Raw genomic sequence first — 21643 nt, 5'->3', positions numbered from 1 at the left:
TCTCGTTTGCAGCGTTTTCCATGAAGAATTGTTAACACATTCTATGTATTGTATTAGTAACCATTTGAGAATCGTATCTACATCTTCCAAATGCGATATGATTGTTTGATAAAATTGGATTAACAAATCATAAACACAAAATTATTCATTGAAAGCAACTAAAAATATCATAATTTTGTAAAAGCTGAAAAACGTGTCAAGGACAAAAGCATTAGCATCACCTTTTCTTGCTACTGGCACTCATTTACAACATGGGGAAACTGGAATGTTTCCACCTTTCTAGCTGCTTTCAAGCTCTTCGAAATTGGTCTTGATCAGCAAAACTATTTTTTTTTCTCTTTTTAGATAGGATCATCGAAACTGGAGTTGCTTTTCAACTTGTGGTGCTTATTGTACGAATTTGCTTTTCAATTTGGCGATCATCATCGATCTTTTCACTATCGTAGTATTCTGAATCAAAATCCCGTGATTTACCTCCACTGTAACGTCCTGGACTGTCAGACTCGTAACTCTGAACGCTAGTAACATGTCTTATAGATTTTCCATCTTCCTCACCATCAATAGGTCTCCAACGATCCTGATCGCCAATGCTTCCACATCTTTCATCAGATCGACCTGAACTACTAGACTTATGATCTGCTCTGCTTTTGTCTTTCCTTGAAGGAGATCTTCTACTGGAATGCTTGTGTGTCGTGTTTCTTCTGGGATCAGATTTATCACATGCAGATTCCCCATGGTGCCGATTCTTTTTTGACTTGTTTATAGGTTCCCCTTCGTCATCTAAGAACTCTGTATCTTCAGTCTGATGTCTCGAGCATCTCCTTTTATAAGCATGGTGCCTTTCTTTGTCCCTCTCTAACCAATCATCACCTGAATCAGTGTAATAACTCCTATACTCACCACACCCATCTTCATCTAAGTATTTCGAAACATTTCCCTGGTGATACGAGCTTCTCTTTTTATGACTCAGGTGTCTGTCTGCGATTATGCCTTCATCAGATAAATCCTTGATGGATCCAGCATCATCCCCTTTACAGCTGTCCCCATGGTTATCTGGATATCCAACCGTGCTCCTATCTCTCGACCTTTTCCTCAGATGACGACGTTCTCTTTCTTCATCTCTGCACCGGTCTTGCTGACCTCTATCAGCTACATGAGTTCTGTTCTTACTATTGTTTGGCATTTCCCTTCTGCTCCTGTACCTCGAACTTTTCCTGATGTGGACATGGCAAGTTTCAGCATCTCTCTGCCCATCAGGCCAATTCCCATCAGAATCAGCTTCTTTTGTTCTGTCCCTGGTGTCCAACAAATCAGTTGATTTTTCTGACATACTGCTCCCATGCTTTATGCGTTTCACGGTATGACCATGGTGTTTATCTCTATCTTTGTCTCTGTCCCTATCTGACCAACTTCCATCAGAATTAGCCTCATCACTTCTGCTTTCACTGTGATAATTGGAGCGCCTCCGACTCCAAGTTGTTTCATGTACTTGACGTTCATCATCATGGCTTCTGCCAGAACCACTTTTCACACGATCAGCCTCCCTTGATCTAGACCTTCTGTAATGATGCCTGCATAAGAAATTACAAAACCATAAATAACCAGAAGATTTCTAACATCAGCAGTAAATACATTAAATAATGAAATTTGATCATAGTTTGGATCATCATCCCTTGTACATAAGATTGCAATGCTACATCACCAAAGGCTTCTTGTTGAATCTAATTATTTTCTTGCCATGCTTGCAACATGGTCATTACGCCACATACTAATCATACATTTTTGAAAGTGGGTTTTAAACTCGAACAATAGACCAAAAAACCAACAGAAGAACTTTCTTTAAATCTTGCATTGCGAGAGCATCTTTTCATTATTCATTGCTTCTAAGAAAACCGAGTTAGGAGACTTGAAGAAAACACAAATGAAGAGAATGATACTATGAAGAAACCTCTCAAAATCATCAGTCAAACATGGAAGTTTAAAATAAAAAATTCAAATAACAGAAAGTGAATTAAATAAACAAGAGTTCATATATACCAAGTACAGTTTTTAGTGTCTATGACTAGTAATAAAAGCATACCTGTCGGCATTAGTTGAATCTATCTTGTTCCTCGTTTGTCCCGAGCGTTCTTGATTCCAGGTCCCAGATTCATCAGAATAACCAAATAAAGCAGCCATCTTTTTCACCCAATATCTCGGAGGTGGTTTATCCCAATCAGCCCATTCATAGTCTCCGCCAGGGTTGTGGAAACAGTGGATAAAATTGCAAGCCATTCCACGAGAGCATGTCTGTTAAAATTTGCCCAACGAAGATAATAAGAGTGTAAAGAAAAGAAGAAAAGAAACAAACTCATTTCATATCAAAAGCAAAATGGCAAAGAAAAAAGCCAGTGTATAAGCCGAACAATTATAACTCTGAAAAATGAGACAATTGGCTGTACCTTTAGTCTTGACTTCATATATTCCCCACATATGGCAATCTTCCATCTAGTCACATTAATAAATTCACATGTGATCTGTCAAGAAACACACAAATAAATAAACCATCACCATCCAGAAAATGACAAGCTGTAAAATTCAGTAAACAGTAATGTGTTGATTACAATTTAAGCATGGAGAAAGATTTCAGATTAGACTATGTCAACAGTGTCCACAGATAGTTAAAAGATGGGAGAACGTGCTGGCGTTCACTAAGCATATAATTTTTCACAGCTTAACCCATTGCAATTTTACCAGTGTCAAGTCTAAAGGAAACTAGTTAGGAATCTTCTCTAAAGTAAATAAATAGTGAAACAACTGTTCTCATAGCAATAAAATGAAATTATTTTAATAATTTTCTTCAACTTTCAGACCAATCAAACAAGTAAAGCAATTTTAGTACAATGCACAGCAATTTAAGCTGAATGGACAATTGGAACAATTATGGAACAACTAGACCCCAACGAATACTGCAAAAACAACCCTTAAACAATGACTTAAGAAAGTAGAAGCTTCTCCTAGATCATGCCTTTTCAATCTCCCTTTGCTAAGAAAGCTGCCCTGGTATTTAAGACTATCCAAATCCTATCAACATGTTGGGACATTCAAATACGGCCTCCAAGAAGACATGCTGTAAGCTTTACAACTGAAGTCTGTCGGATAAACCAAATCTTATACCCAATGCCAAGAGCTTTAATTCAATCCATTTTAACAGGCACCAATTACCAGGAATGCAGGCAGACAAAGAGGATCAAAATGACAGGATATCGGTATTCTGGAATTTCTATCAGAAACATGAAAAGTGGCAAGGCCTATTCACTGAGAGCCAAACATTTTTTAAATAGTAGTTACTTTATATAAAACAAATAAATATAAAGTAGAAAGTAAGCTCCAACAATTCTTCACAAAGACCTGTTTCCCAGCAAAGTAACGACCATTGACAGAACGGTAAGCGAGAACAGCTGATTCCAGCGACTTATAGTGAACATAGACATTTCCTCTCAAGTGGGAAGAACCATTTCTACACACCTGCACATATTTGTTAGTTAGTATAAGCAGAAAAGGAAGAAACCCATGCCTAAATCTTACAGAATACTGAGTCTACAAGAAATGCTAAATAATGTCCATAGAGTTTCAATTAATCTGGGAGGCCAGAGAATGATTAAAGAAAGAGTAATGAAAGAACCACAGCCATCTTGTACAAACAAGGGCATACAAACTAATATGGCATGAGGAGATTGATTGTATAAAACCATCCTAGGTCTACATAATTGAAAAAAATAACTGTTATCACTTTTCAGCCAAGCTCTTCATACCACATCAGTTGGTACACACTAAGCTGTAAAAATTTGTTTGTGGCTCTGTCATTATTGTCAAAGAAAATGGTAACAGCTAGTTTTCTTCATATTTATCATATTTCTTAATCTCAAAATTGCGATATTTGAAAAACCTAAGAAAAGGGTAATAGAAATAAAGAAACTTGAGAAACTCCAAGACAGCAAGTACATTTACAGAAAATAGTTAACAACCTTGAAATTGACAATTTCACCAAACTTCAGGAACTCCGTATGAACATCCTCATAAAATTCTTCATAAGAGCGTTCAACTTCTTCATCTGTATACTGAAAAGAAAGAAGGCAAATCAACCAAAAAAAAATTTTGCGTATGTTAACATCAGAAGCATAAAATCAAAAGAAAAGTATGAAAGTATAGTCTGTCAAGAATGCTTTATTTTGACATTGGAAAAACAAAATGATATTTATCAGGAGGTGAAACAACTTATAAAAATTCTCTAGCATATAACTTGAAACTTCACTATGATAGTTATCAATTTGATTAGTTTCTCAATTTGCATTTTGTTCTTCCAGATAATGGTCAAAGGGTAGTGGATTAACACGGAGACAACTATAAACCATGATCTCCATTTACATGGTTAACACTATTCAAAATACACAACTAGGGGACAAGATATATATAACCTGAAATTTAATCCTCACCTAATGGCTAATATTTTCTCATCTGTATAATAGACTGAAATGAAACCTATCATGTGTTCAACTAATTTAATTTGCATCAATCAAAGCAACTTCTTTTTCTCCAGCTTTCTGTCTCCCCCGACACATTCTAAAGTAAATGAAGAGCACCAACAGCATGTGTCAGTAAATAGGTGTTGTGGCAAACAATCCCAAACCTTCCAAAGTAATGACCATTGTTAGATGACCAGCTCTGACAATCGACGATATATAGTATATTCCACAAGAAACTACTAGTTGTTAAGGAGAAATTTTTAACTCAAACAGAGTTGTACAGTTATGTGACTAGTGAGAGAGAGAAAGAAAGAAAGAAAGAAAGAAAGAACGAAAGAAATAAAGAGAAATAAGCCAAACATATAAACAAGAAATTTCATAATAGCTAAAATCATTTGCAGCATGTAGGATACAGAATAGCTCATAGCCTTCACTCTTACCCAATCAAGGCCAACACCATGAATCTCCATCGTTATGAAAACATAAATCTCTGATTTCACATAGTCAAAGAAAAGAAATAAAATGTGAACTCAAAAGAACTCACCAGGTTTACTATCTAGAATAGTTATAAACACATTACAGTATATCAACTGGAAAAATATTTTTCTGTATAAAAAGCATCTTCTATATAGCAAGGACAATGCGTATATAAAATGATCCAACAAATTGCACAAAAGTATAGAAGTTTGGAAGAGTCCTTATCAGGATACAAGAATCAGCAATTACAGACCTCGAGCCCCTCATCTTGCTCCCAAGCAAGGCCAGGACCATTATACATATTCTTGATGAGCAGAGTGCATGATTTATCAGGGTAAAAATGAACTCTGCTGCATCTCTGACCAAACCGACAAGCTCCAGTCTTCAAATGGAAAGGACAATGAGCTTTATCCTGCCATATATAATAAAAACATGATTGACCATGATAAACAGGCAAATATAATAGAAATGAAATATAATACAGTAATTGCAAATTGAAAATTTCAGATAGACAGATTGAAAGAAAAGGCATGCCTGTTCAGTTCCAAAATTGGGCACTTGTTGAGCAACAGTCTCCAACGCCTGTTGTGCATTCTGGTGATCAGCGAAGGCTTCTGATTGTGGGGGAAAAGGATTTGATGTAGGCCTATCAACATCCTGTAAAGGAAGTAATAACGTAGAAAGTTTAATTTTTGCCATAACCGAAGAGAATGGGCATCCTGAAGTAAAGTAGAAACAAGCCTAGCATAGCTGTCAATAGAGTCAAAATTACCTCTTTTTTACTTAGTGGGTTCGCATCCTTCTTCGGAACTCTGACCTTTTTCTTCCTGATAATAATCTCATTTCCTTGCCATATAATTTCTGCAGGCCCTTCTTCAACATATTCCCAATCATCATCCTCATCACATTCATTCTCCTTTTCAACCTGCAAGATATTGAATACCCATCGATAATTAAACCTAGAATTGCATTCTCTCCCATTCCAACATTTTCAAAGAGCCTAACAAAAATTCACAACAGTAACAAGTCTCACAAAAATACTTAATTGCCATTTTTACAACAAAAATAAGTCCGTAAAAATCAATTCTAGTGGCCACAAATTCTATTAAATTTCCTATTTCCTCAAAATTTCCCAGCAACCAAACACACACACCCACCCAAAAAAAAACTGCAAAATTCTTTTTAATAAACAAAATAAAACAAACCAGTAATTGTTTCATGGCTGCCTCTTCTTTTTCTCTATCTTCCATAACTTTCCTTCTCTCCTCTTCTTTTTCTTCTACTTTCTTCTTCTTCAACTCCATCTCTTGAATCCAAAGCCTCTCTCTCTCCTCAAACTCCTTCAACGCTCTCTCTCTCTTTTCCTCCTCTTCTTTAATCATCATCTCGAACTTCCTCCGCTCCTCCGGATCCTTCGACCTCGCTTCCTCTTCTTCTCTCTCCTTCGCCGCCATTTCTTTCCTCTTGTCTTTCCTCCTCTTCTTCTTCGCCATCTTCTTCTTCTCCTTTCTGCTCATTTTTGCCTCGTTAACTGCCTCTGCTACACGATTCGATTCTGATTCTTCCATGCTTGTCGAAACAGTTACGTTTTGTTTGGTTTCATGGAAAGCTTTCGATTTTCAGGGAAAATATTGGACGAGGGAAGAGAAAGCGGGTGTTCTGTTCACTAGCTTCAGACAGAGCTTTTCAATTTTGAAGGTTTTTAACACGACGACGTTCCCCTTAGCTTGAAGATGAAATGAGTTATATAATAATGGTATAATAGCATTGAGACCCTTATTGTTTTCTAAATCATAGGTAAAGACATAGTTTGAGTTGTTCTTAACGAGGGCCCCAACCCAATTCATCATCAAAGTTAAGGATCACCGAAAGAATAATGATAGGCATTACAAATTTGGATTATAATAGTCTGGCAATGTTATATGATAGTTAATTTTGTAATTTTGTAATTTTATTATTTCTTATTTATGAGTATAAATTTATACGGTTGTCACATAATATTAGGATATAAATTTGTAACTCAATTTTTTATTATAACTACTAATTTTTTTTTTTAATTTGAGATACATAATTTGTATTCAATTAATATAGTATCACTATAAATTCACCATTTGGAAAAGAAATTATAAGGCGAGATGTTTCCAGGTCACATGCATTATCGCACACTTCATTTATCCACCAGGTATGAAAACATCAACGCGCCTCCCAAAAATCAAACATATGTTGTTAACTTTACTCACATAAGGATTGGGCCTGGTCATGAGAATTGGGCTAACTTGGGCTTTACAAATAAACAATTATATTCCTCATATTTCACCAACATAACTCTTTCACTTCATGAGTGAGGAGTATACATCCGTTGAATATTTGTAAGGGTTTAGAGAACAGCAGTTCGAACTCCCACAAAAGTATTGTGGGGGTATTTTCTTCCTCAATTAATTTAAGTGAAGGTAGTCTTCTCCCTTACCCATGAGTGAGGAGTAGACATCCCTCGAATATTTGTGAGGGTTAAAATCTGGGCAGAGCTCCATTAGCATTGATGTCAGTTGATCCCAGTAATAGTCTGATTTGTAAATATCAGTAATAGTCTCATGTATATGAGTTGTAATCTGAGCAATAGTCTCATTTAATAAAAAAAAAAAAACTCTTTCACTTCATTGCGTTTTCTAAGAATCCAGACACAAAAGTAATATGTGATATCGTGGACAACATGAAATTATAGATTCTCGAGAATTTAGGTCTAAGATCGAGCTGATCTTAGTTGTATTTATGATTTCGATATATAATTTTCTACCATGCCATTTATCATGGTTAAAATTTATTTAGTTAGATATTTTCGTCTAATAATTAGTATTACATTTTTTTAAAAGATCAATACAAAAATCATATCAACATCGAACTCAAATTCGATTCTCTGTTCTTTCACAAAACGTTTAAAATTATCACTCTTCAAAAGAAATAACTCCTTGTAATCTTTCCACTCTAGCACCCTGCATCACTTCTTTTAAACGGATATTGAATAAATAACTAGTTTGAAAGCACTTATTCAAACTCCATGCGAGTTTTGAGCTTTTGCATTGGAGTTGAAAAATATTAAATTCTAGTTTCAGACGAGTTTTGAGCTTTTATTGAATCAATAAAATCTAACGTAAATCAGCGGGTATTCTAATAATTAAAGTCTAGTTTTTGTTCAACATTCTAGGTAATTTTGAATTAAACCAAGGCCCTACTTGAGATTGAGGTTGGGCAGCATTAAAATGTTTATTAAACACTATATGCTATATCTTACAAAAGTTATATTGACATAATATTTCATTTATATAATGAAAATTTATCATATTTTTAATAATTTTATTAAAATTATTATTTAAAAATTATATTTATGATATATTAGTAACCTTTGTTTCATAATTATAAATTTTTTTTACATCAACTATAGTTTAAAAGTTATATCACTTTAATTTCAAACAAAACCAGAATATGGTTTGTCGGTGACTGGTCTAACACTCTGTCTTACTGTAGGATTTTTGCAAGGACGTGAAGAAAATTGAAATGAATGGTTTCTATTAAGTCAAGGTCCTTGGAGTCTCTCCAGTCATGTCACTATCCATTCTAGTCATATTTCCCAAGAATCAATGTTTGGTTTAGAAATAATTTGTCGAAGGACGTGAAAGTCATCCTCGAAGTGTGATCAACGAAAATGAGATCCCAAATGGTTGTATGCATAAGTAAATTCAAATTAAGATGGTGATTGTTTTTTCATATGAAATTTAAATAAATTTGAATGAGTTTAAATTTTTAATAGAACTGAATGTCTAAATTTAAATAATATGTTTATTTTTTTTCTGAATTGTTAAAAATAAATATCAATTTTTTTTTAAATAACTTAATGACTTAAAGATTGAAAGTTTTCGTTAAGTTGAAAAAAAAAGGACTTAATGACTTAACCAATTGAAATTAAGTCAATTAAGTGATTAAAAAAAAAACAGCCCCTAAGTCCTGCTAAATTTTAAATGAAATACCAATATTTTAAAAGGTAAGACTTATTATGTCCCTCTTCGATGATCATATACTTTTTTTTTTTAGTCGTTAATTCCCTCATTCATTCAAGCTTCACTAAATTATAATTACATTGCTTGATTGATATAAATTTCGTAACGCATTACTGTTGATTTTTATAAATTATATGTATAGTGAAAAGTTGAACAAAATAATCTTCATATATATATATAATGCTTTTATCTTACAATTGACGATGAACATAAACTCATGAAATTCATTTTAATAAGCACAAATGCTCAATATCTACAATGAATGGATTCTTTCAAAAATAAAAAATCTATAATTAATGAATGAATAAAAAAAGGAAATGATACAATTGATATGGTATCTGGGAATATGATTGATGAACAAAAACTAAAGTCATCTTTATGTTGATTGGCAATCAATATTTGTATTGATTAATAAAAACAATGACAATCAATTATTTTTCTCAAATCTCAATAATAATTTTAAAATTATTTAATTTTCATTGTGTGTGATTTAACAATTTTCATGCTATTTTACTATTTTATATTATATCATTCACCATATATTATCTACCATTATATAAAAATAACTAACGATTAAAAACTATCTATTTATGGACAGTAACTTTGTGATTCAATTTAGAAATCATTTATTATAAGTTGATGAGATATTTTTAAAGAGTATAGTTCATATAAAATTTACATATTGATATTTTACATTTTTCATGACTAGTGTTGAAAACAACAAATTGGAATGGTACATCTAAATAATAAATATAATTAAATGCATCTAATTTAAAAGTCTTTGTTGAAAGAAAAGATCTAACTTAAAGATCTTATGGAATAATTTTATAACGACTTTGTTTACTATATATGCCGTCGTTAAAAAAGTCCTCATTACTAAGAAAAAAAAAAAAACAAATTAACAGCTCTAGGAGAATAGCAATTTTTGCATGTTCACATGGAAACGGAGCAATTAACGCTCTAAACCCACCCAATATGTTCCCCAGAGAGAATATAACAATTGGGAAAACATATTACGCAACGATTTTCCCGTAAAGTCTGATTCAATAGCTTGTAGATCACGCAACATGTGAACACCATATAATTTTTCTTTTTGCTCTACCTATATAAGTATCTGTATGCGCAGTATGCTATATTGCTATTACTCGCTTAACACTAAAAGTTGTCTAAATCTATATCTGAAGATCGATATGAGCTTATTATATTTTGCACCAATAATGTTGTTCTTACGCTATAACTGCACAGTGATGATTTTATTCGATACATTGTATCTTAGCACGTTGAGAATGGCTTGCTTCTTGAGAGCCCTTATTTTTCTTTCCTTGTTTTTGTATCAGGATGACAGAATTCTTGAACAAACAGTAGCGGCGTGGCATCCCGAAATGGATGCATTACCAGCGGACAGCCAGTATAATTTCAACAATAATGCTGCTACTGGTTAATAACATTTGGCAAAAATCCACTAATGACTTATTTGGTCGTAATACAAAATGAGTCTCCACTCTTGAGTTATAATTGAAGCACACGTTACAAATAGAAACTAATGATATTAGGTTAACTAATTACACAACTTCCACGGCCAGGGCAGGGACCAACGGTTGATAGTTGCACTTCTAGAAGCAAGTGGTGATAGCTTTAAGATTTATTTTTTTAGTTATTGATGAATTTTGCAATGCATGATCCTGATCTATGTAGCTGAGGGAGTGTTTTCCACCACTTGACGAAGGTCGAATCCTCAAAGAATATATCATCACCTAACTCCCTATCCTGAACCCATTTATCTACCTGCTTCTCCAGGGACAGTATATGTGCTTTGACATCTTCAAACAGCCCCATATTAATAGTTCTGAGGCAGAGCTCCTCAACCTCTGCCCAGAAACATGATTCCCCGCTGGATCCTGCCGATATCTTCAGGGCATATTCGAGCCACCTCTGAGTGTATCTGTATCGTTTTGGTCTGCCCTTTATCAGATAGGGACCTGTGTCTTCATTTTTTAGGTGTCGATAGTAATTAGCAATATCTAGAGGTTCAGCAATGCGGCGGTACCTTGTTCCGATGTCTATCCACTCTCTATGGCCTTCAAACTCATCAGGAAGTTCATACCTTTTCAACATTTCCTTAATCTTATCAAAAATACCAGCCAACTCAAGCCTCTTAACATTTGCATTGAAATCATCAGTGTCCTTTGAAAGCTTGAATGCATCATAATAGCTGACTCTGCCAGCCTCGCACCTGGTTTTGTACCCTTCAAGTGCTAGTAGTCCTCTCTCTATATCTATCTTCTTTTTATTAATCTTTTCCTGGTTTCTCCATTTTTGCTCCTCTAATTCTCCAGCAGCACAAAGGCAGAGTCTGGCTCTGGTGGTCTGGAAACCGAAGATTCAAAATGTCAGTCCAAGGGGGCAAAAAAAAAAAAAACTGATAGGGGAACTTTTAAAACTGAAAGACTAATTTTGAAACTATCTTGAAACGGACTTACCAGGCCAAGGTTATTCAGGACCAGGCCAAGGCCAGCGGCACCAACATTGGAAGACAATGGAAGCCCTTGCAAATTGTCTAAATGAGCGACACCTTTTGTCTCTAAGTTCTGCAGTTCGCTTTGGTAATTAAGGTGGTCCTTTACGCTTCTGAGAGCAATCTCTGGACCTTCTACTTCAGAGCTCAACTGAGAAGAATAGAACAATATCTGCAGAACGGTATCAGGGTTTTTCACTACTACCAGTTCCCTATCTCCTGTGCAGAAGACATAAGTTCCAAAGGGTCGATAGGGGCTCAGCTCAATGAAACTCAACAAAGTATCAGACAACTTGTTTGTGTTTCCCATGAGATGACAGGCCGCATGGCTTCCCACAGATGATGCATTCCTCATCACCGTCACATAGAGAGCTGAAGCTTCTTCAGTTGGTTCTGGCATGGGAGTTGTATGTTTTGGGTTCAAGAAATGGAGGATAATTTTCAGTTCTGGCTCAAGGGAAGAGAGAGGAGCTAGCAAAACCCGAGGGACGATGTCATACCTCATTACGAAATGAATGAAGTAGAGAGACCAACTTTCTCGCCTCAAAGCGTGGTTAAATATGAAATCACCAACAAGAGGTGATCCAAAAGTGACGCATATAGGTGGCATTCGGCTGGTGCTGGGGTCTGACTTTATGAATTTTTCCAAATTTTCCAGGAACCAAACTGTCATTAAAACGGCAATTGGACCAGCTGAGGAATGCCCTGTAAACACTATTTGCTTTCTCTCTGCCACAGCTTTCCCCACCTGAGAATGATTCGAAGTAACTACCCAGTATTTTTATATAAATATTTGTATTCCAGTTTGTCATTAGTTTGCTTCATTTCTATTGTTTCATTCGAATTCAATTGTATAGTTTATTTATTATAACGATCAGCTATTTTGGAGTCTTGATGATTGCCAAAGAGGAAGCAACACCAATACTTACTAACTAGCAGTACATGTTGCATTTTGATTTTTCAGGGGCCAAAAAACTAAAATTAAAAAAACTTAATTAATAAAGAGATCACACACCTCGTTTTGTAGCTGAGGCAGAATTGCTTGAAATCTAGTAAGAAAAGCTTCATTGACAGTTGCAACTTGATCATTGCCTATACTTCGAAGAGAAGCGAACTGAGGTGGATGTGGATCGATCTTTTTTTCGCCAAAGGGGCTTCGACTAAACCAATCACTGATAAACCAAGAACCTGGAAAGCCGAAAATGACATCTGATGAGCCCCGATTCTTTTCAACGAGATACAGCTGCTTCTCCGGCAACTCGTGTGCCTTCATGGCTATCGAGCATGCTTTCTTGATCACCTCTTCTTTCATGCTTATCACCTCTCCAAGTCTTTCACTTGCCATCGTTTCTACAACTGTTATACTACTTGTTGAGAAAATTTCCCGGTTTAGAAGCTTTGCATAATTGATTATTATTGTCTTTTTTATCTTCAAGTCGTGGAGGAGATATAATGTTTCTTGTTTTAAGTTTTGAACGCGTTCCTGGAAATTTTTGTGTAAGGAAATGACCTTTTTTGGGTATTACCCAATCGTTGACTCGACTTTCACTTTGATCCAGGTCAAGCTCGTAGCTCGCTCAAGAGTCAAGCCGCCCACGATGCAACCACTTCTGGTTTCTTCTCTCCCCTTTCTCAAATAAAACAATATTAGTCGAGTAAATCTAATTCTTTTATCCAAGACTGAAAAAGGTTCAGACATCTCCTGGGATGGAAAACTAACTACTATTATAGTTTATAACAGCTCTAAGATTATTTATTTAATAGCTTATAGCAGATGAACAATGCAGTAACCAATACACGTTTGTCTGAAACTGTAGATCCTATTCCCTTCGTAATCACTGCATTGCGGCTTGTGCTACATGTTGTCGCGGGTACAGGCCAGGGATTTGTCCCCTCTATACCCTAAAGGTTAGGTATTTATCCAACTACACCCCCATAATTCAAAATTTCTTTTATATACCTTTTTCAATGTGCAATTACAGAATTACCCCAATTTAATTCTTCAAATTTCAAAATCTACCTTCACGAGCTACCATACACAACGCCTGCTGCTGCAAGTTCATGCTCCTGCTGCTGCAAGTTCATCCACCACATTAAAGGCTACAAAATCACCGAATTAAAGGCTGGAAATTCACCGAACTAAAGGTCATTAACCACATTTACACTTATTTTTTACTTTATAAAGAGAATTTATGGTGCATAATTGTTAGGGTTATATGCATTAGGGTTTTAAAAAACAAATTACCCACATGATTTTGGTCATTACCCACATGATTTTGGTCATTATCTTGCTTATTTACTGATAATCTTTCTTGCTGGTAATGTAATGAAGCTTCTTTGACTTGTGGATTTGAAATTGAAGAGAGTGATTTTATGGCTCTTTAATAATGGTTGTGGGAGTTCCTAATTAAATATTCATAGGTAATTGGATGAAACAAATATTATCCTTATGAATTTTCGGTTATGGCTACACTAGTTTATGCATTAGATCTTTATATAATTTTACTTGTTGTTTGTAGTTGAACTTCATCCATGGGAATTATATATCAATTTTCTTCAGCTGCGTATGCATTCATTATGCTACAATCTGGGTTTTCTCTATTATTTGCTATAGAACCTTTATTTTGCAATTCTAATTTATTAACAATTTGCTATTTGTTTCAGCATAAAACTATTGATAGTACACTATTAATAAATGTGTTTTGAACGACTTGTGAATTTTGAAACAATGTTGGATCATTTTATTAATTTGTCTCACTGTGAGGCTATTGACTAAAGAAGTCACATAGCATTTAGGATTTGATATTATTGTGCAGCAAATGTTGTTGTATATATTTCCAACTAGTTAACTATTGGAGAATTGCCCTTTAATACACTCGTCCTAGGCTTGTTTTTAGTTTTTGACAATTATACACATACTTAATAGCTTATTAATCAGATTGAACTAATGAAAATTAATTGTTTGAGTGTTATGGAAAAATTCAACATTTCCTTTGAATATTTATACTTTATTTAGAATTGTTAAAATACTTGATATATAAAGTTTGATTTTTATGTCATGTGGTAGTGATGGTTTATTTCTTATTTTTGTTTATAACTCATTTAAAAATTATTTGAGTTCATAGTTATTGGCAATATATTTTAATTTGATGGGTTTGTTCTTGAAATAATATAGTTATGTTCATCATGTAGATGCTAGTTTAAGAAAGTCATGTTGTCTTATATATAGAACATTTTTAAGTTGTAAAAAGTTCTCATATCTGTTGCTTTTATGTTGTGTGATCATTTAGTAGATTGATAATATATTATGACAGTGTGATCATTTAGTAGATTGATAATATATTACGACAGTGATAATAAATTTGAAGTATTATTTTTACTACAAATTGAAATTATATTTTTTTGACTTAACAATAACAATGGTGATTTTTAACGATTGATTTATATGAATTTTTTTAGTAGTGATTATGAAGCATTTTTGTTGCAGTTCTTGGAGGTCCTGGCCCACTGACTTGATGTCAATTCATATTGCTAACAAGATGATGTTGCACAATTTCAAAAAGCATTGGCTGTCAAATTATTTTGGAGTAGGTTTTGGAAAAAAACTACGTAGTGTCTCACTCTTAAAAACTTCATTGATGTGTCATTTTTTTTTTATTACTTATCATGAGATGTAATGATTACAATGGGATGCTGTTGATATTTGATATCATTAAAGTTAATTTGACATCATACATATGTTTTTTTTATTAAGTATATTAATGACAGAGAAGATAATTTTATATAATGTATGTGATGCAATAGAATGGTCATATATGCTCAAGAAATGCTCAGCCCAAATACATGACTGTCTCCGAATATTTTCACAGATACTCGACTGCAGTCGAGTATTTGCAAACATACATGACCAGCTGGTATTTGCATTGGTACACGACTGCAGTTAGGTATTTTCACAGATACTCGACTGCAGTCGAGTATTTCCACACATATATAACCAGGTGGTATTTGGATTGGTACACGACTGCAGTTGGGTATTTTCACAGATACTCGACTGCAGTCGAGTATTTCCAAACATATATGACCAGCTGATATTTGCATTGGTACACGACTGCAGTCAGGTATTTTCACAGATACTCGACTGCAGTCGAGTATTTCCACACATATATAACCAGGTGGTATTTGGATTGGTACACGACTGCAGTTGGGTATTTTCACAGATACTCGACTGCAGTAGAGTATTTCCAAACATATATGACCAGCTGGTATTTGCATTAGTACACGACTGCAGTCGGGTATTTTCACAGATACTCAACTGCAGTTGAGTATTTACAAACATACATAAACAGCTGATATTTGTATTGGTACACGACTGTAGTCGAGTATTTTCACAGATACTCGACTGCAGTCGAGTATTTCCAAACATATATAACCAGGTGGTATTTGGATTGGTACACGACTGCAGTAGAGTATTTTCACAGATATTCGACTGCAGTCAAGTATTTGCAAACATACATGACCAGCTGGTATTTGCATTGGTACACGACTGTAGTCAGGTATTTTCACAGATACTCGACTGCAGTCGAATATTGACAAACATACATGACCAACTGGTATTTGTATTAGTACACGACTGCAGTCGGGTATTTTCACAAATACTCGACATCAGTTGAGTATTTGTAAACATACATAACCAGTTGGTATTTGCATTGGTACATAACTTTAGTCGGGTATTTTCATAAATAAACGACAATAGTCGAGTATTTAATAGATTCACATTTATAGTTGAGTACAATCAGATATACACGACAATAGTCGAGTAAGAGCCAAAATACACGACTGTAGTTGGGTAAGTGGACATAGAACATAAAATTACCTAAAACATTCATTATAATGATAACAAATCAACATAGTCTTTAACATATCATACTTCAATTTGACAAATAACAAAAGTAATTGTACATCAAACAACATAGATCCAATACATGTTCAAATAATAAATAAGTTGTAATACAATGGAAGTTGCTGCACAATCATCATAATTATTTGCATCCTTAGCCTAAACACTCGACCCATGTATTATAAGGCCCCGGTCGCCTCCTTTTGAAAATAACATAAGCCACACAAACATGTTTATCCATCAGCAAAACAAAAAAGGTAGAAATTTATCAACTAACTATTTTAGATATTAAAGAAATTAAAACAACAAAAATGACAAGTATGTAAGGTTCATAGTAGTATGTGTACTTGTTTTTGTTTCATTCAGTCTAACTACGGGCTCATTGTTAGACAGTGAGATTGGTGCATTGCAAGTTAGTCGATTATATCATTAAGAACCACACCTACAGTACTTACGGCGTAACTTTTCTTCACCTTGTGATGCTATCCTAATTTCTTATGATTCTAAAGAATAATAGGCATACATACTGAAGTCACTTTTTGCAATAATACAACAGTTGATTATACAAAAAAAAAAAAAAATCAAACAAGGTATATTATGAAGTGTGGAACTATATATCTATTTACATGACTGCTGTTGTGCAATTGCTAGTTTACACGACAATAGTTGTGTAACTTGCTAAAATACACAACTATAGTCTAGTAAACAGTTAGAGAATATGTTTAGTAAAAAAATGTAATCTTTATACTAACAGAATGTTATGTGTCATAACAGCTACTATATCTTTCAATCTTGCACAACTGCTATCGTGTAAATTCATACATACATGACAAAAGTCATACATACATGATGATAGTTGTGTAAATTATAGAAATACATGACTATAAATAGTCAAAGGACATATTTTTTCTTCAAAAAATATTTTTCTTGCACTGATAAAATGCTGGGATCTCATAACAGTTGGAACAGTTTACATATATGTACAATTATAATATGTAAGTTCATACATACACGATAGTAGTCGTGTAACTTATTAAAACACACCACTATAGTCCAGTAATAGCAAAAGGATATATCTAGTGAAAATAATATATTTTTTGCACCAATAAAATTATAGGGTGTCATAATAATTTGAATCTTTTGCACATTTTCACGACTACAGTCGTGTAAATCCATACATACACGACTGCTGTCGTGTATGTCGGGGTGCAGAACAAAATTTTGGCAGCAACTTCAAGTTTTAATGAATGTAGTTATAAAATCCATCAAATAACAGTCATATGAATGTGAGTTGCTTTATTATTTATCACAAACCAAACAAAACCCTAAAAACAATATAATGTCAACAAAATAAATAAATAACACAAAATAAAAATAAAGTTTCAAATACCTTATTCATGTGATGAATAATGCACCCAGCTGCAAACTAAAATCTCAGTACATTGGCTGTTCGTGAGTGATTTTGAGTGTGGAGTGAGTTTTTGTTGTGTGGAGTTAAAAAGAGTGAGAAGTAAAGAGTGTTGGAGGTGAGTTGTGTGTGTTTTATATTTTTCTTTAGGGATATTTTAGACAATGTACCACATAAAAAGGTATATCTAGATAATTTTCAAGTATGGGGTATATTTAACTAAATACCCTACTTTTAAGGCATCTTTAATTAAAAACCCCGGTACAGGCAGCTGATCTGGATTGAGTTGGGCCTAAATCCTTGCGATAACCCAGAATTCGGCCCAAATTACTGTAGGACCCACCTAGCAGGCTAATAGATAAGATTTAGATTTCGTTTGGTACAACTTTTCAAGTAAAACTTATTTAAGTAAAGATTTTGGCAGAAGAGCTTTTATCTAAGAAATTTTAATTGTTTAGTTGTCAACAAGAGTTTTTATTAAAAATTTATGAAATTATTTTAATATGCAAGTTTTGTTATGTTATGTTATAATAAGAATGAAAAAAGATTGTCAAATAAGTAGACGATATTTTTAATATTTTAACATATAAAAAAAATTTCAACCTCTACTCGCAAAAGCTCAAAATTTGAGTTTTTCCTATTAGAGACAAAATAACTTATTTAATCTATAAAAACTCTACTAAAAAATAACCAAACAACAACAAAAATTATGATAAGAGCTTATGAGAATAAATAAGCACTTATGCCCATTAAATAAGCCATATCAAACAGGCACTTAGATCGTTTTGGTTTTTTTATGACAGTTTTCCTAATAATAGAAAATGAATAATTAATTTATTATATGTATCTGCTAATAGTCTCGGGTTATAGTTTGACTTTTTCAATGATCGAGAAATTATGCTTTGGCTCTTAACATTGAAGAACTGGTGATATGATAAATCTATGTCGGAAATTTTTCCTTAGGACATGGGAGTTTAAAATCATTCATTCTCTGTAAGATCAACCAAGAGCGAATTAAAATCGTTGGAAAGGAAGCTAGGAAAGGTCTTCAATTTTATTTCAATCTAAACAATTTTCTACTCCAAGCATGCTTCAGAAACTATCATTTGATTCACTGGAATATGTTGCTGCTCGAATATCTGACATGAATTGTTTTGGCAAGTTGATGAATTTCACTAGACTTCTTATTGGTGGTGACAGTGGTGGTGGTGATGATGCGCTTGTTGTCCCATTCTTCTTCTGTAAATTTCGACTAATGTCAGCACAAACTCTATCAACCATGCTCAGAAATTCTTTTACTATAACAAACAGTTGAAGTGGGTGCTCCTATTTTTCTTTGGAACCTCTTGCTTTGTGGTACTCTGTTGTCCGCTTAACAAGTTCCATAGTCCTATTTTGCTTCTCTCACTAGCTTAAGCTCTTCTTCACAATCCTCCAGAAACGCTTTCATTTCCTTTAAAAAGCCGCCTCTCTCACTGCTAGCACAGCGTGTTACTAGTTGCCGAATTTCTACTACGCGGGATCCAAGTGAGGAGCAGGTATTGATGAATGTGTCATGTTCTATCCTAGCTGCTTTCTTTACATTGGTGAACTCATTGCTCAGGCCTTCCACTGCGGGCAATCCTTGTTTTAAGTACTCATTGTCCCTCTCTTTTGGCTTCGAGCTTTCTGAATTTGAATCACCAATTTTGCTTCTTTGATTGTTAGTCCTTCCAAGGATGTGGTTTTAAGTACTCATTCAATTTCAAGTTTAGATCCGATCTTAGGGATTAAATTGATTAGGGTCGCGTCAATTCTTGACGAGGTTCGTATCATTTAGTATTAGAGCTTAGGCACTAAGATCATATTCATCTTTCTTTTTTGTTTAAATTCTTATTTGAGATTTTTCATTCTTGTTCTAGTATTAAGAAAACAAAAAAAGAGTCATGAACAGTGCCATGTGAATAGTATTGCATGAACAATATTTTTACGGTTTCTTTTTCATCAATTTGCATCTTTGTGGTTTAATTATCCTTAAATCCGCAAATTTTACCTATTCTTTTTCCTAAAAAAAAAATCCCCAACGTCCGCCTTAAATCATTTGTTCATTTTTCATTTATTAGTGTCTTGTAGAGTCCAAAATTAGTTTTACCCATGGTGAAAATTTTTGCCCGAAATCGAAACCCAACCTTTCGTAAACATTGCATTCTTGCTCTTGAAATTCGAGTCTCCTTAGTTTAATCATTGTGAATTGCTATTAGAATCTTGATATTAGTTTGATTAGTTTGATAAGAATCGAGTAAGAATTATTACGAGTGGAAAAAGGCAAGTGGGTGTGAGCATATTAGAGGGTAAAAGCCAATAAATTTGAGTGAAACATGAGTGAAATTGAGTGAATCATTTTCTTGAGTGAAACACGTAAGGAAGTGAGGTCAAGTCCTTTCTATATTGTTTCTAACTTTCTTTTGCAGACGTTAGCCATGTCTCACAACCCTTAACCATTTAAAAATAAAGAGGATCAATCCGCAACTACTCATAATTTGGAAATTTAAGCATTGATGGGAGAGATGAGAAGGATGATGAGGGCTAAATTAGAGCATATACACAAGCGTTTGGATCAAGTAGAGAACACATGTGCGGGGTAACCACAACCTGTTCCTCAAGCACGTAGGAGGGATAGAGCTCTAACTAGAGGAGAGATTGATGACTATTATAAGGATGAGTATGATGAAAGGGAGCACTTAGAGGGTAGCTATAGGAGAGATGGATGGGGTAGCAGAGCTAGGAATAGGGATCATAGATTAAGTGACATAAAGATGAAGATTTCATCTTTTCAAGGTAAATATGACTTGGAAGCATACATTGAATGGGAGAAGAAAATGGAATTCATATTTGATTGTCATAATTTTTCAGATGTAAAAAAAAGTAAAATTGATTGTGATTGAGTTTTCTGATTATGCTATTACTTGGTGGGATAAGCTTGTTATATACAGGAAACAGAATAGGAAATGTCCAATTGAGACATAAGATAAAATGAAATCGTTGATGAGAAGGCGTTTTGTATTTAACCACTACTATCCAGATTTGTACAAAAAATTACAAAGTCTTGCACAAGTTAGCCGAAGTACAGAGGATTATTACAAAGAAATGGAGATTGTCATTATTCACTACAAGAAAAATGACCTACGATGACTGGTACATGTGTGACGGTTCTTGGCTTGAGTCTCTTATTTTACAGAAATATGACAGATTTATGATAGAAAATTTTTATGTCAATAAAATATGATAAAATTGTGATAAAAATTTGTTCTATCATAATAGTGAGACAGATTTGTGATGGATATTAGATTATCATAAATTGATGACTAGTCTGTGATAGTAATTTTGGCCGTCAGGCAGTTTGAAATAAATTTTTATTTTGACTTTATTTTCAAATGATTTGACTTAAATTTTTAAAATGATTTTATTAAACAAGATAAATAAAAAATGAAAGGAAAAAAAAAGAAGAAACGGTAGCGTTTAGAGAAAAGTAAATAAAAATGAATAAACACAAAACATTTCGTATCGGTTTTTTTCCCAAGTGTTTAGCCAAAACTCAAAGTCTCTCACCTTCACACGGTCTCACTCTCATAACAACATATCGCCTCAAACCCTTGCATCAGTAACATCGTCGATTTTATCTCAGGTCCCGGCGTCGATTTTACCTTGTCACTCACCGTTGATTTTGGCCATCATCGAGATCCACACGAAGAACCCACTGAACATGTGCCACAACAGTTGCATTTCAAAACCCTAACTAAAAACCCATCG

The 21643-nt window shown here is 34.1% G+C and overlaps 2 protein-coding genes across 2 annotated transcripts; both read right to left on the bottom strand.

Moving 5' to 3' along the window:
• Positions 1-82: 82 nt before the first annotated feature.
• On the bottom strand, positions 83-6681 carry LOC18040599 (zinc finger CCCH domain-containing protein 5). Its single transcript, XM_024184853.1, has 9 exons — positions 6188-6681; positions 5755-5907; positions 5517-5639; positions 5236-5394; positions 4008-4100; positions 3391-3507; positions 2442-2516; positions 2081-2289; positions 83-1571 (listed from the first exon to the last, which is right to left on the bottom strand). Exons 1-9 carry the CDS (start codon positions 6548-6550, stop codon positions 374-376), a joined length of 2490 nt encoding a protein of 829 aa, XP_024040621.1. The 5' UTR covers positions 6551-6681; the 3' UTR covers positions 83-373.
• Positions 6682-10451: 3770 nt separating this feature from the next.
• Positions 10452-12981, bottom strand: LOC18040598 (protein EDS1). The gene is made up of 3 exons (XM_006431390.2): positions 12565-12981; positions 11515-12297; positions 10452-11401 (listed from the first exon to the last, which is right to left on the bottom strand). Exons 1-3 carry the CDS (start codon positions 12892-12894, stop codon positions 10685-10687), a joined length of 1830 nt encoding a protein of 609 aa, XP_006431453.1. The 5' UTR covers positions 12895-12981; the 3' UTR covers positions 10452-10684.
• Between the last annotated feature and the right edge of the window lie 8662 nt (positions 12982-21643).

Source organism: Citrus clementina, unplaced genomic scaffold (genome assembly GCF_000493195.1).
Source record: "Citrus clementina cultivar Clemenules unplaced genomic scaffold, Citrus_clementina_v1.0 scaffold_5, whole genome shotgun sequence".
In the NCBI taxonomy this organism is placed as follows: Eukaryota; Viridiplantae; Streptophyta; class Magnoliopsida; order Sapindales; family Rutaceae; genus Citrus; species Citrus x clementina.
Note: the sequence above shows the minus strand (reverse complement) of the source record. Positions and strands in the feature narration are given on the sequence as shown.